Source organism: Branchiostoma floridae, chromosome 19, assembly GCF_000003815.2.
Source record: "Branchiostoma floridae strain S238N-H82 chromosome 19, Bfl_VNyyK, whole genome shotgun sequence".
NCBI classification, from domain to species: Eukaryota; Metazoa; Chordata; class Leptocardii; order Amphioxiformes; family Branchiostomatidae; genus Branchiostoma; species Branchiostoma floridae.
Window position 1 is genome coordinate 10,290,899 of NC_049997.1, and position 16,837 is coordinate 10,307,735.

The 16,837-nt window shown below is 41.3% G+C and overlaps 1 protein-coding gene across 1 annotated transcript in view; it reads right to left on the minus strand.

Annotated features, from left to right (window-relative positions):
- Positions 1-122: 122 nt before the first annotated feature.
- Positions 123-16,837, minus strand: part of LOC118406545 (protein O-mannosyl-transferase TMTC2-like) — a 54,899-nt gene continuing 38,184 nt past the window's right edge. The window contains exons 3-12 of the mRNA XM_035806632.1: positions 8,019-8,847; positions 6,329-6,443; positions 5,838-5,923; positions 5,290-5,474; positions 4,431-4,509; positions 3,827-3,948; positions 3,143-3,224; positions 2,104-2,218; positions 1,449-1,512; positions 123-1,094 (exon numbers count right to left, since the gene is read on the minus strand). Of these exons, the coding sequence (XP_035662525.1) occupies positions 927-1,094; positions 1,449-1,512; positions 2,104-2,218; positions 3,143-3,224; positions 3,827-3,948; positions 4,431-4,509; positions 5,290-5,474; positions 5,838-5,923; positions 6,329-6,443; positions 8,019-8,847 (1,845 nt within the window). The 3' untranslated portion in view covers positions 123-926. The remainder of the gene's footprint in view (positions 1,095-1,448; positions 1,513-2,103; positions 2,219-3,142; positions 3,225-3,826; positions 3,949-4,430; positions 4,510-5,289; positions 5,475-5,837; positions 5,924-6,328; positions 6,444-8,018; positions 8,848-16,837) is intronic.

The window sequence follows — 16,837 nt, forward strand, 5'->3', positions numbered from 1 at the left end:
CCAGAGAACAGCACGCGATCGACGGATCTAGGATCGCGAGCTGTCCCTGGTCGGTTATATTCCTCTCTATTTGTTCCATTTCTACGATTTTCCAGCGATCCGGAGTCTGGTAGAGACTATGAGCATTGCATGATATTGACAACTGATTGACTGCTGGGCTAACAAAAATTATTGACAGTTTGCTCAATGAATTTCATTGACAAACACTGATTTTAAAAATATTTTGTTGTCTTTTAAATCACACTTTAACATCATGAATCATTTTCCAATTGTAAAAACAATGGTTATGCAAATCCAGTTCTAGTCGCTCAACCATCACTAAACAGTTGCTCAGCTAGTGGAAAGAGTTTACAAAGAGTTTGGAACACTTTCCTTCATTCAGAAGAGTTCCAAACTACATGTACATACAAGATGATTTAGCAATGGCTTACATACAATATAGATACAATATATTCAGGTTTTAAATTTTTTTCATCCCACTCATTGTTTGGGAGCGCATGTTACTAATTTTTGTTGCCAAATCTGATATTCAAAGCTTAGGAAAATACATTTTCATGAATTTCATGTCACGAAGATTTTTTGGACTTGAAATTAGTTCCCATTCTCAATAAGCAATTTTTCGTCCAAGGACTAACTGCATACAAGATAATTTAACAATACACAGAGAAACAACTATTATAGATTCTGTGCCTAGGAGTGGTCTAACATTTAAGTTCACCTTTATCCGCGGGGTAACCTATAACAGTTGTTTTTCAAAACAGGGTATTTAGGCACATCAAGCCGATGGATTGCAGTTTTAAACTGCAATATACTGAAAATATTGCAATTTGAAACCAACGTCCGTCAGTGTGACATCTACGACGACCTTGTTTTTAAAAGCACCAAACATAGGTTACCCCGCGGATAAAGGTGAACTAACGTTAACTCTAACGTCTACTCTGCTTGTTCAGGATAGTCCGCAGCTTCTTCAGGTTCTGCATGGTCATGGTATCATCAGGCTTGAGCTCCAGCGCCCTAAGGTAGCTTGTCTCCGCCTCCACGTACTTGCCGTTCAGGTGTAGGATGGCTCCCAGGTTCATATGGGCACTGGCAACCTGGGGAGGGGGGCAGGGTGAATCAGTCTTCAACTTCATAGCACTTATGCCATAAGATGATTACAATTTAACTGCTTTATAGTGTTTGGAAGTAAGTCTCTGTATCTTATCCTGTTATAGACATTGAATCATCTTTAAAGGTTGTCTAAACTGGATGTCTAACCTTCATTACTGTAGCAATTGAAAAAACACACTAGAAATTGCCAAAGAAGCAAATTTCCTCGGTTGGATTTACCTACCTGTACTTTGAAGGATGCTAGACACAGACAATATATTGCAGACACTGCTGTCAATCTCATTTCAATATCAAGATTAACACATGATTTGACTAGATTGTGTAACAGCAGGTTTTACCTCAGGTTTCAGCTGCGTGGCCTGTTTGTAGTATTTCTCAGCATCCTCGTGTCTGCCAGCTTGCCTGTAGGAACAATACATGCACAATGTTAAACTTAAAGCTACCACAAACCAGGGCTCTAGCCAGCGTCCGTTTTTCCGTCAATTGACGGAAATTTGCTGCGTCTGACGGAAAAATTTTCAAACCAATCCGTCAACCTTGACGGACAAAAATCCTTGGTGGACGCTACAGGCGGCTTGGGGACGCCGTCCACGGCTGTACAAGCCACACACTGTTTGTTTTGCTATTGTTATGATTGTTGACAATGTGTGTCGGCAGCCTTTTGCATTCGATAATCTCATTAAAACCCGTTTTTCAAGGTCTCGGTCCAGTCCTTCTAATCAATTTTCGCGTTTTTTGCGACAATTGGAATTGGCTGACGGAAAAAAAATCCAAGCTGGCTAAAGCCCTGCCACAAACACAATTGTTTATACAGTGACTGTATCTCAGTTAAACTTGCACAAGTGACTAGTATAGTATGAAGAAGGACCACCTGGTACTTCCATAGATGATTTTCCCCATTGACCTATGCATAATAAAGACCACCTGTCCACATAGACAAAAAAACCATCCCATATGGCCTTCTTGGGCAGGTTTTACAGTTGATCTCCTTACCGTAAAGCATTGGCAGCGTTAAAGATGGTTTCGAACTCGGGACTGCCGAGCTCCACTGCTTTAACCATCATGTCCGCTGCCTCCTCACTTCTACCAGTCTCTGCCATGTACTGCCCTGGGTATGGGGAACATTCACACAATAGTCAGTAAGGTGTTCTGTCTAACATTTATAAGTTATAGGCTACTGCATTGAATTCTATTGAGTCTGAGAACAAATCTATCAAGAAATCTTATACCAAAAACTGTGCATCTTGTAAAATGTAGAAAGAAATTCCAACACAGTTCCTTAAATGTAAGGAATGTTTTTTTTTTCAATACTAAAGTGAGCAATAACATGTAATGGCAGCACTGTCTCAGAATGTAATGTGTCATCAGCCTGGCTGGTGAATTGTTTGTATCTATCCCAGTGTACAAAATGCTTTTCTGTGCCAAGTTGCAAAGTGTGCAACCTAGGGCAAAAACTAGGTTGCACAACTGAATTTCAAGTTGCACCACCTACAATTCACAAATTTCTGAAAAAAGGTACAATACATAACCTTTTACTTTCATGTTACTTATAAGCATTTTAGTTTCAAACTAAAAATCAAGTAAATTGACAACAAAATCGAGTTCTGAGGCTCAAAATCTAAGTTGCACCCTGTGCAACCTGAGGTTAGAAGTAAGTTGCACCAAGCAAAAAGTGGTTGCAATGTGCAAGTGTGCAAGTGGGTATTTTGCACGCTGCTATCCATAAGCAGTGGAAAAGTTAACTGTCAACAATACCCAGGCACTTTAAACCCCTGACCAGCATGGTACCTCAGTTGCAATGTGTTATCAGTCCTGTACAGGAGTTGTTGTCTTGTAGTTACACTAGACTTCATTGCGTTTTCTGTTGAATGTTTGATCAGCATTGCATCAGATTCTTTGTTTTTTTTTCCCATACAACATCTGGAAACTATCAAGTGGATATCATCCTTATATATGCGGACACAACCTTTTACAGTACGTTCTTCCAATGCTTGCTATGTCCTGGAAAATGAGAAGATGTGTAACATCTCACCATAGTGCTGATGTACTGTAGCACTGTTGGAGTCCAGCTCCATCGCTTTCTGGTACATCAGCTCTGCTTCAGCTGCACGGTTCTACAGTAAAACATTTCAAAAAGACATACTCAGTTCACTATCTATTTACTACTGTAAATGAATTGAAGTTCGCAGGGACTTAATTTCACGGTAGTGGGAGAAATGACTTTTTGCGGTGGTTTTAATTTCGCGGTAACACCATAGACTGAAATCTAATACTATAATAGAAAAACATTAATCCACCACGAAAAAATCTGCATTTACAGTATTTGATTAAACAGCTGCTGGGATCCCTGACACAGGAGTAGGAGGCAGTCAGCTAGTCTTTACACCACACTTCCATGCGGCTCTGTCCAGTGGGTCAACCCCTGTCATTAGTTTCATTTCATTTTCATTTACTCATTGTGTGGACAGGGTCTTCATGGGCACTAATCTGAAGGTGGAAATTGACAAAACCCACATTTGAAAGTTTAGAATGGACTCTTGCAAAACAAATATGTTTAAAAAATATAGCCTTATTCTTTATGGATTCAGTTATGAAGTCTCATTTTTCTTATGCCACCACTGAACCTGTGACAGGAGGTTCGAAAGACTTTAATGTATAACATTGCTGTATCCAGTATTAAGGGGAAAACACAAATGTAATTCCACACGACACCTACCGTTTTCGCCATGAGCTTGGCGTAAGTAAGATGTGCCGGCACGTGGTCAGGTTTGGCAGCCAGCGACTTCTTGAACCATTCCTCCGCTTCTGCAAGCTGGCTGTTCTTGAACAGAGACTCACCTACAAGAGCAAACAACACTTTCTATGACTGGAAAAAATACTTAGATATCTTGTTTGGACTTTTCAGGTTCAGAGTGAGGATTAGCAAACACCAACAGTATTCATGTTTGAGACTTTTACTGGGGGCTTTACAGCAGTACAAAAATGGGCAAGTGCTCAACTGCCTGTGTTCCAAGATTTTCCTCACCAGGAAATTTAAATGCTACAAATACAGTACAGTCAGACCTGTACAAGTGACTGACCACCTCTACATTTGTACATAAAGACTACCTGGACATATCAACCACCTGGACATATTGACCACTCTTTTGTGGCGCATTAGATAATTTTTCCCATTGTCACAATAATCAAGAATCATTTAGGTAGTGTCAGATTTTAACAATGGGTCTTCAAGGGCAGGTCTGACTGTACACCAAAGCAATTCTTGATCTGAGATCATAAGTTTGAAGTATTTACTTCGCTATGTGTATTGTCAACCTTACCTAACATATTGTAGAGACTCTGGGGTGCATAATGACTGGGCCTTCTTCTTATTGCTTCCATGTATGTCTCTATTGCCTCCTGAAAAAATCAAATAAGCAGACATTAAACTAAAGCTATTACACTTTTGCAAAGGTAAATATCTTTATGGTTGATAACACAAAGCAAAATGTAATATAGTGGAACTCGTTTCCACTTGGTATAGCAGGGGCGTCGTGTGCAAAGATTAGGTGTGACAGGTTGCTCAGTGTAAGAAGACCAAAGCTGGTGTGCTTATAGCAGCTAATTAGTATACAAACATGGTCGCAAAGCATTTAAAAGTAGTCTTCTTTATGAAATCTAGTCTTCAGAAAATATTGCATGAAGTACTTTACCAATAGCCTTTATTTCTGTAGCCTGAAACACGAACTTTATACAGTATTACATGTGGAACTACCCCTGTCCTTGGTGCTGAAATGAGCTCTATTTTTTCCTATCTCACCTCACCTCACCTATCCCTTGACCTCTGTGTGGGTCGTTGGGGCACCATAACTGTCCTAAAAACTGTAATACTGCAGCTTCTTCCAGGTTTACAGTAAGTGAAACATGTTTTGCAATTGTCGGCATATAACAGGCATTGTCATCTTAAAAGCAGTACATCTTAGGCCATTCCATGCTGCACTACCACCATTGATCACAAAGTGGTGCTTTAGTACCACCTGAAGTTCCTGACATAAAAACAAGTACTCAATTACAACATCATCCTGAAAAGATGACACTAAGTAAAAGATGGCCTGTCTGTATCTGGTAGCAAATACTTATTTCTAGTTACAAAGTTCTACCTTACTCTCTTCAGAAATAGTCACAACAAATTCTGCATACCGAGTATCGGCCCTGGTCGTGCTGTAGTCTCCCCAGGTTGTATATGGCTGATATCACCCCTGTAGCGTGGGCCTTGGGGTCCTTCAGGCCATGGTCGTCCAGTGTGGCTGCGTGCCTGTAAACTTTCTCGGCCTCCTCTGTTTTTCCCAGAGTGCTCAGCACTATGCCTAGATTGAGATGTGCCACTGGAGAAAAGCAGGCAAACAACACTAGATTAGTACATGTACAGTCAGTCAGTGTACATGTACATAGGAACAAAACTATCCGCAGAATGAAGTGAAGCATTACAAATTCTTAACAGTTAGCAATGCACAGCTGGCGTTTTTTTAGACAAGCTCACAGACATCTCAGACTCTTATGACAAGTGTGCTGGGATCTTTAACATACATGTAAATGTAGGAATGGAGCTCTTTAGAGTAACTTCCACACATTTGGGTGACAAATTTGTTCCAGTTAATGTTCCCTTTCATTTCTCACAGGACCCCTCACTCCTACAATGTCTTTCAGGCTGTTTTAAAGTACGATCCTTTCTTCTCGATGAAACTTACTTGCTAGTCGAGGTCTACACTGAATGGCCATCTGGTAGCTCTGGATCGCTTCCTGGTATCTCTTACCCTCCTGCAACAGTATTCCACTGGAGGAAAAAATGACAAAATCATTTGTCTTTTGCAGTTTTACATTTTTCAACAATGACTGAAACAGAACTTAGAGGAACTGATAAGAGGAGTGCAATGAATTGTTTCCGAGTGTGCAAAAAATGAAGACTTCATGCTCAAGATGGTTAGCATTCTTGCTTGTTACAAATGTAAGTTTGCAACCTGAAGTTACATTTTGCCATTTCAAACTAGGGCGTATAATGCTGTATCTTCAGACAGTATACTAGTAGTATACAGGTGAAATTTCAGAATTATGGTAAAACTGATAAAGCTTTCTAAACCAAGAGTATTCAGAAATGACTTGTGCAGTTGTAATACAGTTGATTGCTGGCTGCAAACAGAAACGATACAACCAAAAAATCCAGTGTTTAGCATGTACTCACAGGTTATAGTGCACATCTCCCATGTTGCCTCTGTGTTGTAGAGCGTTCCTGTAGGCCTGTTCTGCCTCGTCTATGTTTCCTTGTGTCTTCAAGATGTTAGCCAGGTTTCCCCACGCTGGCGAGAGGAAGAAACAGAGTTCAAACTTTTAATCAACTTTTGCAGGACCCAAACATAAAGCAGCTTATGCTCAGGTCAAATGGTTCAAAACAAAGTTAAAACTTGCAATCAGCTTTGGCAGGACCCAAACATAAAGTAGCTTAGCCCAGGTCAAACAGTTTGAAATGAATCAACTCCTAGAAGTGATTGGTAGTTAAGTGCTAAGGGATATGCAGTCCTTTTAATCAACTTAGGCTGGATCCAAACAAAAACCAGCTTAATGCCCAGGTCAAACAGTTTGAAATAGTTGACACCTTGAAGTGATTGGTTGGTGAATGCTAAGGAATATGCAGTTTTATAAGTGACTGCTAGGTGTCTCTTTATCACTCTAAACCCTGCACCACAAACTAGATTTCTGTGTACAAAATTTCAAAGATTGGTTCCTTGACCCACAGTCTAATCGGATGCTGTACTATGAACAAAATCAGTTGGGGCCAAATATCTTGGACAGGTCAAGATCTAACAACATACCAACTTTCAAATCAATCCATTTGAAGCTTCTGGGTTATGCTCCAAACCAAACTGTTTACAAAAATATAATCTTGGCAATGGTAGTATTTTCTCATAGTCCCATGTTTTCAAGCATATCATCACATATATCATCTCAACAACATACAGTTGTGACCCAATTTTCAAAGGTGACCTGGCTGTAACTGGACATATTCCACCAATCAATGGCTGGAGCATACTTCCTGATTCGCTGATAACCCAAATAACCATCGAAGCCAGGTGGCGGAATGCCTGCCATACCCGATATCTGATCTCCAATCAGACCAATGATAATTAAACGGCGCAAGGCAGAGGTTTGAAATTGTTTGAATATTGGTCCATAATTTGACAGTCCCTTTTGGGGGTTTGGGTCCTGTTTGACAGATAGATAAAAAGCCTTTGTACCCAGGCAAAATAACACCTGTTTTAAGGGGCAGAAACTCAATTGGAGGTTAAAATTAAGGTGCTTTTAGAATACCAATGTCCGGATGTCCATTTATACTGCAAGGTTAGACAAGAAGATATGGATGCTGCACATGATCTGAATATATTGATCTTGAGCTACTGTCAAATCTGTGCAAGTGACCACCTCTACATAAGGACCACCTGGCCAATGTGACCACCTGTCCAAATCTTATTGGTCTCCTGAGGAAAAAATTTTGTTTTCTATTAGGCAGTTATTTTCATTATTTTATATTACTCCTAGGCCCTATGTCAATTCAGTCCCCAATTTTTCCCATCTCCACTAACCCTTTTCTTTCTCCGAGAACTATCTCCAATACAAATAGCTTTTTTAGACACAATTTTGTAAAGTGCTAATTCACATTTATAGGCAGGGTAACCTACATATATATATACATTGTTCTTAAATACAGGGTATATAGGCATATCAACTCAACGAACGGTGGTTTCAAACAGCAATTTCAAACCACAGTCCCTTGACTTTATATTCCTAAATACCATTTTTAAAAGCAACGGCTATAGGTTACTCCGCGGATAAAGGTGAGCTGGAATTTATACATTATCTGACCCGCTAGCTGGTACCTTTAGCTGGGTTGACTTTGATGCCGGACCGGTACAGTGCCTCCTCATTGTGCCAGTCTTCGTTCCTAACCACCGTCCTCGCGCTGTACAGCACGACCAGCATCACCGTTGCCATGACAACCACCTTCTTCCACGTCCGTCCCGCTGCCTCGTACAGAACGTGGGTCCCCTCGGCGACCAGTAAACAGAACCCCATGCTCGGAATGTACAGCACGCGCTCTGCTATCACGAATCCCACGTAGAAAAACAGGTTTGACGCGGGAACGAAGGGAAACACCAAGATGGCAGTGGAAAGTAACAGAACGTGGAGCGACCTCGTCTCCGTGGAATGTCTTGAGTTGACCTTGGGGGTCGAAGTTGGCGACAAGTTACTCGAATGTTTCCTAGACGATGGCGAATGTTTGTGTTCTGTGATGCCATTTCCATACACGGAATTGTGAGCGACTCCATTACTTTTAACACTACTGTGTTCCGTCTGTGGAGTTCTACTGATCTCAATGATACAGTGCACGGCAACTACTGCCAAGGTCAAATAGAAGGTCAAAGTGCAGAGGTTCCGCACGTCCCATACAGATTCCACCAGGGGGATTGCATCCATCGACCAATCAAAACTCAGCAACCGTGGATATAAAAGCAACAACATATTCAGCGAAGGTAATAGGTTAAAGGTCAAAGTTCTCGCTAAGAGGCTGTCAGAGTCTGATGCTGGGTTGTCTGAAGGTGCGAACTCCGGGGGTTTGTTTCCCATGAAGTAGACACGGAATCCTAGCAGGAGCGCACCGCATGCCGCCGTCGACAGAACACCTTCACGAACATTCCTGTGTTTTTCCTGTAAAACAAAAGTGAGACATAAATCATTTTGAAAGATAAACCAGGAAAAGAATGAAATACTGTTATTGCACAGTGACTGTTTTTATAAGGCCACAGCAAGTAAATCTTATGGATGACATCCCCTGCAGACTGCAAAAATAATGAGATAGGATGAAAAAAATGTCATCCAATAATGAAATTTACATGCTGTGGACTTACATGTAAATCTGTACTTGAGAAACCCCCATCACACCCTCAAGTGAGGGTGCTTTACAGTGAACTGGTCTCCCCTGGAGGAAGAGGCCCTGACCTGACCTCCATCCATTAACTGTTATATCCTGTACAGTTTATATAGTCCAGCTGGGGCAAAAGTCTACCACATACAGCCAATCACACTAACCCATTTTACACAATTATTTCCCCTTCACTCAGTTAGGGTATGGTAAACACTTTGGGGCATGTTGTAAAACTCTAATCAAGAACACAGATGAAAATTGAGTCATGCAATCAGTTGTGGCTAGTGATGATGCAGGATGATAACTGTAATTCTTGAAATTTTCGTGGTGGTTTTACGTTTGTTTTATTTGACTTTTGCGGTGATACAGTTTATATGGTCCAGCTGGGGCAAAAGTCATTAAGGGCTATGCCATACAGCCAATCAAACTAACCCATTTTACACAATTATTTCCCCTTCACTCAGTTAGGGTGTTGTAAACAATTTATAGGACATGTTGCAAAACTTAAATCAAGAACACAGATGATAATTGTGTAATACTATCAGTTATTGTTGATACTGTAATTCTTGAAATTTTCATGGTGGTTTTACATTTATTTTATGCGACTTTTGCAGTGACAATGTGCTTCACTCACTGTATGGTGTATTCCAGGTATTTGTATTCCTGTACAGTATGTGACTATAGTCCTACAGCCAACCCATTAGGCAAAGCTACCACAAATCGATGATAGGAGCTCAATTTCACAACATATACAGTAGAGTCATGTTTTATAACATTAAAACTAATAAAAGCTAAAATCTTCGATCCATCTACCTCAGAATTTCACCTGAAAACAATTCTGGATGCTGAAACTCCACAGAGATAAAGCACATTGTAACCTGAGCCATACCAGCTCAGGGCAACACTTATCCCACTCATCAATCACTTTCTTCTTCTTGGGTGACTGTACAACACCTTTCTGGTGCAGGGACATGGTTTGACTTGTGGGTTTAGGGCTCAAAATACCACCTGCATATCAGCAGGTTAGTGTAGGTTAAAGTTGGGCTGTGCAGGTATTTCTGATGTCTACCTGCACCTACTGCTGAGGATATACAGATCAAACGTCCGTTCAGTCCTTCTATATGCAGCAGAAACTTGGAGAACAAATAAAAAGATCGAGCAGCGCATTAGGGGTTTTGAAAGTAGATGCCTCAGGAGAATCCTGAAAATACGTTGGGAGCAAAGAGTCTCCAACAAGGAGGTTGCCGAACGTACAGGAATTCCCAACATCGTTGAGGAAATAAAACGCAGACGTTGGAAGTGGTTGGGGCACGTGCTGCGTATGCACAAAAACAGACACCCTTATGTCGCCCTCAAATGGACCCCTCAAGGGAAGCGAAGCAGAGGCAGGCCTCTAGGGACCTGGAGAAGGACGGTTGAAGGGGAGATGAAGGCAGCACGTAAGACCTGGCATGAAGTTAGATGGATGGCCCAAGATAGGAAGGACTGGAAGAAGTTCGTCAGTGCCTTATGCTCCACCAAAGGGAGCGAAGAGGATTAGGTAGGTAGGTAGGTACCTGCACCTACACAGGGCTCCCTTGAAAATCAGTCTGCTAGACTGAAGGGACCACCCTATAAGATCAATAAATAAATAAAAAAATCGATTTATCCTGTTATGAATTCTATGGTGCACTTTTGAATAATATTTGAATGGTGCAGGTAACATATGTCAGGTGCAGGTAACTTTTGAAATTACCTGGACCAGTGCAGGTAGTCAGGAAAAAGTATTTTGAGCCCTGCCAGAGGTTGAGCATTTTCCAATCAGCTGGGCAGACTAGTCGCACATGGAAACAGTTTCGGTGAGGCTATTTCCCATGGACATAGCTGCATCTGAAATCACTAACACCCTCTCATCCCAGCCTTAGGCCACACCGATTTAATTTCTTGGTTCACAGATTCGCTCGCTCCTATTTTTTGGGAAAAAAAATAAAAATAAAAATTACCACTCAGCAAATTTTCACCATTAATGAAACCATTCACCAACTTTCTGGTGTAGCAAATTGGCCTTTATATTATAAGCTCCTTAAAGTGTGGGTACAGGTGCTGTTACTGTACAAAAATAGTGTTTTTGTACTTTTTTCAAGCTGAAAACTTTTTTCTTTATGTTTTGGATTAGCCGTTACCTTTACCCCAACCATTTTACAATTTTTATTTTTATTTCGCCCTCTCGCTTCATATTTTTTATGAAAAAATCCGTGAACCAAGAAATTAAATTGGTGTGGCCTTAGGCCCCCTTTCCACTAGACAGCAAATGCTGAGCCACTGTACAGCTACCAAAATTGGATTTGTGCGACCCCTGATTTTATATTACTGTAAATGCATTTAAATTCGCGGGGATTTAATTTCGCGGTAGCGAGAAAAAGGACTTTTCGCGGTGGTATAATTTGCAGTAGCACCATGCACTGTAGTATCCTAATGCCCTGGAAAAGTGTTCGCGGTGGTTTTAAACTTGCGGTGAAATGGCCGACGCAAAAACCGCGAACATAAATCCACCGCGAACATTTCTGCATTTACAGTAAGACTTTAACGTAAATTCTTGCCCGTGGGTTAATTGCAACATGAGCGGATGAAACGGTGTATAAAACAATATAGCAAGTGTCTACTCTAGTCTGAAAGCTAACTCTAAATTGGTTATTGGGTTCGACTTCTTTTTCGGAGCCAGTGGAAGACAAAAGATCCTGCATTTATGATTGGAATATGATGCAAGGTGTAGTATGTTTTACCAGTGAGAGACAACAATAAAGAGATGGATTTGTTGTCTCTCACTGATAAAACATACTACATCTTGCATTATATTCCAGGGGTTTTGTCACACCTGTTAATACGAAACGTAGAAAGAATCCTTCTTCATCTATTAGTATCAGTATGAAATTCATTGAGATATCCATCAAATCCTTGATCACTAATACTAGGGTCACATTTCCAAACTGCCCCATTCGAAATCTCCAGGCAGATCTATTGGGGCATAAGGAGTTTCGCTCAGAATACTCCTTGACCAGCTAAACTCCTTATGCCACCGGTAGCCGAACATTAGCCTGGTCGGGCTGTTTAAGAAATGAAAAATAAGATGTATACCTATAAATAATAAAAATTCATGCCCACTACGTACTCTCCTTTTTACATTTTGTGTGTTTTGGTCTTTTATATCATATTTTTTGTTCCCGAAAGCTGACGGGTTTGTGACCTATAGGCATAAGCAGTTGTAGCCTCTAGCTGAAAAAAAATTTCTTGTGATTTATGGCAGATGCTGGAAGGGGAGAGAAAGGATGAGGAAGGGCAGGAGGGGGGCAATTGTTGTTACAGAACCAGCGGCACTGTAAAATGAGGGTCAGACAGACCCCACTGGTAGGAGATGAGTCTGGACCAGGTGAGGATAACCTTTGTCCTATACCCATCAGTCAGCACAGCTATCCAGTTGTGTTGAGGCACCAAGCGAATTTTGGGTTTAATAATACAGGTACTTTGAATTATCTTAGGCTGATTTAATCATGCTTCTTTTTGGCCCGTCCTACATTGCTCAGGCCAGTTACAGCCCTGGACAGCGGAGTTTGTGTTTTAACACAGACTAGAATTATCTTACAACATTGGAAATGTTAGCCCTACCTTTTTTGAACATACACTGTCATCTCTTGTAAAACTGGCTATCTTGTGCACTTTCTTCAACATCGTGTTCCTTTTTTGCTACGGTAATGATGTTTGGCACCAAATTTTTATGTATCATGTGCTAATAAGGCAGCTGGGGGAAGGTTAAAAATACAGAATGTCATAAAAATGCTGCAAAAAGATGAGCAAAATGAGCACTATCAACATCTGCTTGGAGATTACCAGGGTAGCAAATATTGGACTTGGTTATATGAGAGTGGTGAAACATTTGGATGGACCACAAACAAAAGAGGGAGATACACAAAAGTCATTGTCACAATGTATGGTACATTGTTGGATTGTTGTATCTACTTTTCTCAATGTTGCATGTCATGCACAAGATGAAAAGGATATTTCCAACGATGTGAACTATCCGGATGCCTCTTGTCCTTCCCTTGTGGGCAAAATATACATTCAGCAGGTGTTTGGTTAAGGTTTGTTGTGTTGTTATGGCTAACCTTGGCACCAAGGCCATTGCAAAATGCCTGCTTGTGATAATTATCAAGTCAAGGACTTTTTCAGACAAATTTTCCATCTAACTTTTTTTTAGTAACAGTCCAAAAAAATAACTGACCAAGATGAAAAAAAAAAGAGTCCAAACAGAACCTTTAATCAACTTGAAAAGAACAACTGTCCAAGTATTTCCAGCTGTTCCAACATTTTCCGCCCTAAAACAACAGAACTTCTTGAGCTGTTTCCACAGAGGAAAGTCTAAATGGAGCTATTCTGTCAAACCTCTACATTTCTGACAGACTGTCATTTCTAATGAAGACAAAAGGGTCTGCTAAAACTGCACATGACCTTCATCTTTGCTGACCTTGTACGTGGAATTGTGACTTGATGCTGAACAGCTGTGAGAGGAAGGCAGATATAACAGTATCAAACTTCATCTGTGATTCAAAATTGAAATGTCCCAAACAAAAATAAGCATTAACTTAATTATAAATATTTTCTAAACGTTAGATTCAAACAACAAACTTCTAGAAGGAATTTCATGAACATTGTTTAACTGTTTTATTCAGATCAATTTAGACCTAGATTAGAGTCGGCTAGTCCAGTAACTGCTGGAAAAATTCCAACTGATGGTGATCAGCAACTGTTTTGCACGGTCTAGTACAGCACAAACTCTCCCATTTTCTTAGATTCTTTCCAGCATGTTTTGTAAATCCTGAACACAATAAACATTCTGTGCAGTTCACTTCTTCTCCCCTAATTATTTGTGTGTGTGTGGCACAGAGAGCTGGGACAATCAACACCAGGGATCAACGCAGTGTAGCCTGAGTGTAGTCTCCAAGCGGACGTGTCAGCTGGATGGCAAAAGAGAAGAAGTTGGCCAAGTAGGGACAAATACGTTGCCATGGGATTTCAGTCAGTCTTTTGCAGCCATGGCTGATCAGTTCACTCCTAGCCCAATCAACTCCTGCTAGACTTTTATTCCTAACTTGGCCAAATTCCCCTATCACTATTCGGCCAGGCGGGAGTCTGGTAGAGACTAGCCGGATTGCGCCATCTCTGGAGATGCCAAATTGGCCAGACTAACTACAGCGGATTTTGTAGCAGCTAATGGGGCAAGCGAGGAAGTTTGAAACCGAACCTCTGCAAGGGAAACACTCTGTCAAGGACAAAGTCAGCTGATGAAAGACATGCAGCAAATTAAACCTTGCTAATATGGCTACTCTTATTCTCAGCAGGAAAAATCCAGATCTTTCCTGTGATTAAGAAGAAGCTGAGACACATTTATAGGTGTTCTTTGATCAACGGAGTATAAAGGAATTTGTGGATCAAGTTAAAATTCGATCCACATTGTACCACAGTTAGGGCTGTGTACCTAAACAAATTTCAGGTACAGGTACAGGTACACGGGTTTAGGTACAGGTCCGCATGCCCGTAGCCAGGATTTTGCCTGGGGGGGGTTCGTTTTACTCTTTGGCGGACCAACGAGCGCCAAAGGCGCGATGCGAGCGCCGAAGCCGCGAGTTTCCTAGGGGGGGCCGGGGGCATGCTCCCCCGGAAAATTTTGAACTCTCTGAAATGGCATTTCCTGCGTTTTTGAGAGATTTTCAAAGGAAAAATCAGAGACGCTCACACAACTGCTTCAGACATTAATTTATTCGACGAAAACGAAAGATTGGGGACATCAGTTATGAAATGGCACATCATCACTTCTCCGAACTTTTAACTGGCTCTGATACCCCATTCAATTTGTATACGACAATCGACACGAAAACTGGATGCTTTACAACGCTCTTGTACTTGAAATGTTTTTCCTCTTAGAAATGGGTGAAACTACATCGTGCCAATCAGCAGGCTCTATCACTGTGTACAAGATAAAAAGTATGGCATCTACATTTATCAATTAACTACAGTTCTATAGCTTATCTTAACTTGTGTCGGCGCTGTCATCCACCGGGCAGTCCGCCAAATAAGACTTCCGGGCACCTTTAACCATAGCAACAGCCAGGCTTGACTTTTTTGACCGCGGTCATTGCCACCCCCGTTAAACTCCAGCTCCGGCCCGCACGGTCCAGCTCTTGCCAGCACGGTCCAGCTCCGGCCCCGGCTTTGATTCCAGCTCCGGCCCGCACGTCCCAGCTCCGGCCACACGTTCCAGCTCCGGCCCGCACGTCCCAGCTCCGAGCTGGAATCAGTGCGGACCGGAGCTGGACCGTGCGGGCAAGAGCTGGACCGTGCGGGCTGGAGTTCAACGAGGGTGATGGCGTGAAAGTTGTCGACGTCTTTCTAACGCGTGCCACGCCCCGCCTCGCGCGGGCCGGGTCTTTTACATAACAGTAGCACGCCCCGGACTCAGGAAGAACTAACTGTAAACCGCAGGGTTCATCTTTACTCTATGACAATGTCTTGGAGCAATTTTTCTAGGATTCTAGACCCGTTGGAAATACAAATTAGTCCGCCTTTTAAAAGTATTGTGCATTGAAAAAACGGACCTTCGAGAAAAAAGCGGACCTTCGAGCCCGCGTGGGGGGGTGCGTCCGCACCCCCCCGACCCCCCCCTGGCTACGGGCATGGTCCGGACCTTCACTTGTACCTAAAAAAGTTTAACCAAGTATATGTACCGTATATTCTCGAATAAAGTACGCACTATTTTAACTTTTCAAAATTGAAAAGGTGCTACAAGTTGTTGCCAAAGTTGGGGTGCGTACTTTATTTGAGGTCACTGCACAGAGAAATGGTAAAAAAAGCCTAAAATAAAGCAAGGTGGGGCTACACTTATATTTCAAAACATACACATTGTTGTTGTCTTGTAGTTGTCTAAACATGAAACAAAGAAATTGTCTAAACATGATTTACATAAGATTGGCATTTGCATACAATCCTTTTGAGTTAGTGACTTTGACTTGTACAACTGGTTTTTCCTGATTTCTTCTACCAGTTCTCAGTGATTTTATAATTTGCATTAGGCAATTCACAAGTTCATAGAGACAATGACAGTGTAAATGCAGGTTATTTCATGCAAAATAACCTGGGGAAAACATCATAAATTTGAATTTATCCAGTTAAAGGTCTGTTCAAAATTGGTGGAGAAGGGGTGCGTACTTTATTTGAGTTTTTCCATTTTACCTTTCAGTCCCAAAGATCTGTCTAAGACTTGTCCAAAATCAGGGGTGCGTACTTTAATTGAGAATATACGGTAAGTTAAACATGTAGCTAACTGTCTTTTCTAGTGATAAATTGTCATCTTTGTATTTGGAATTACATATTTGAGTCTCAAATCAATTTCTTCTGCAAGTTTTCTTAAGTTTCAACTGCAAGATTATCACCATTGTCATTGTTGATTTGGGATTTACTTGTCCAGCAGTCTTAAAAAGTAGTGTTTGAGTGTGATTTAGTTTGTTTAGGTACAGGTACAGGTACACAGATGTTAAGGTCCGGACCTGTACCTAAACAATTTTTTAGGTACGATACAGGTACGGGTATTTAGGTACACAGCCCTAACCACAGTTGTAAATCCACAGGTAGTTTTCTCCCAGTGCTGGTTCTTGTCTGTCATCTGACACCACTTCTGTACATGGGCACCTGAGGTATTCATGGCAGCCTCATGGTACAAAGCCAAGGTTAAACTAAGGCACAACA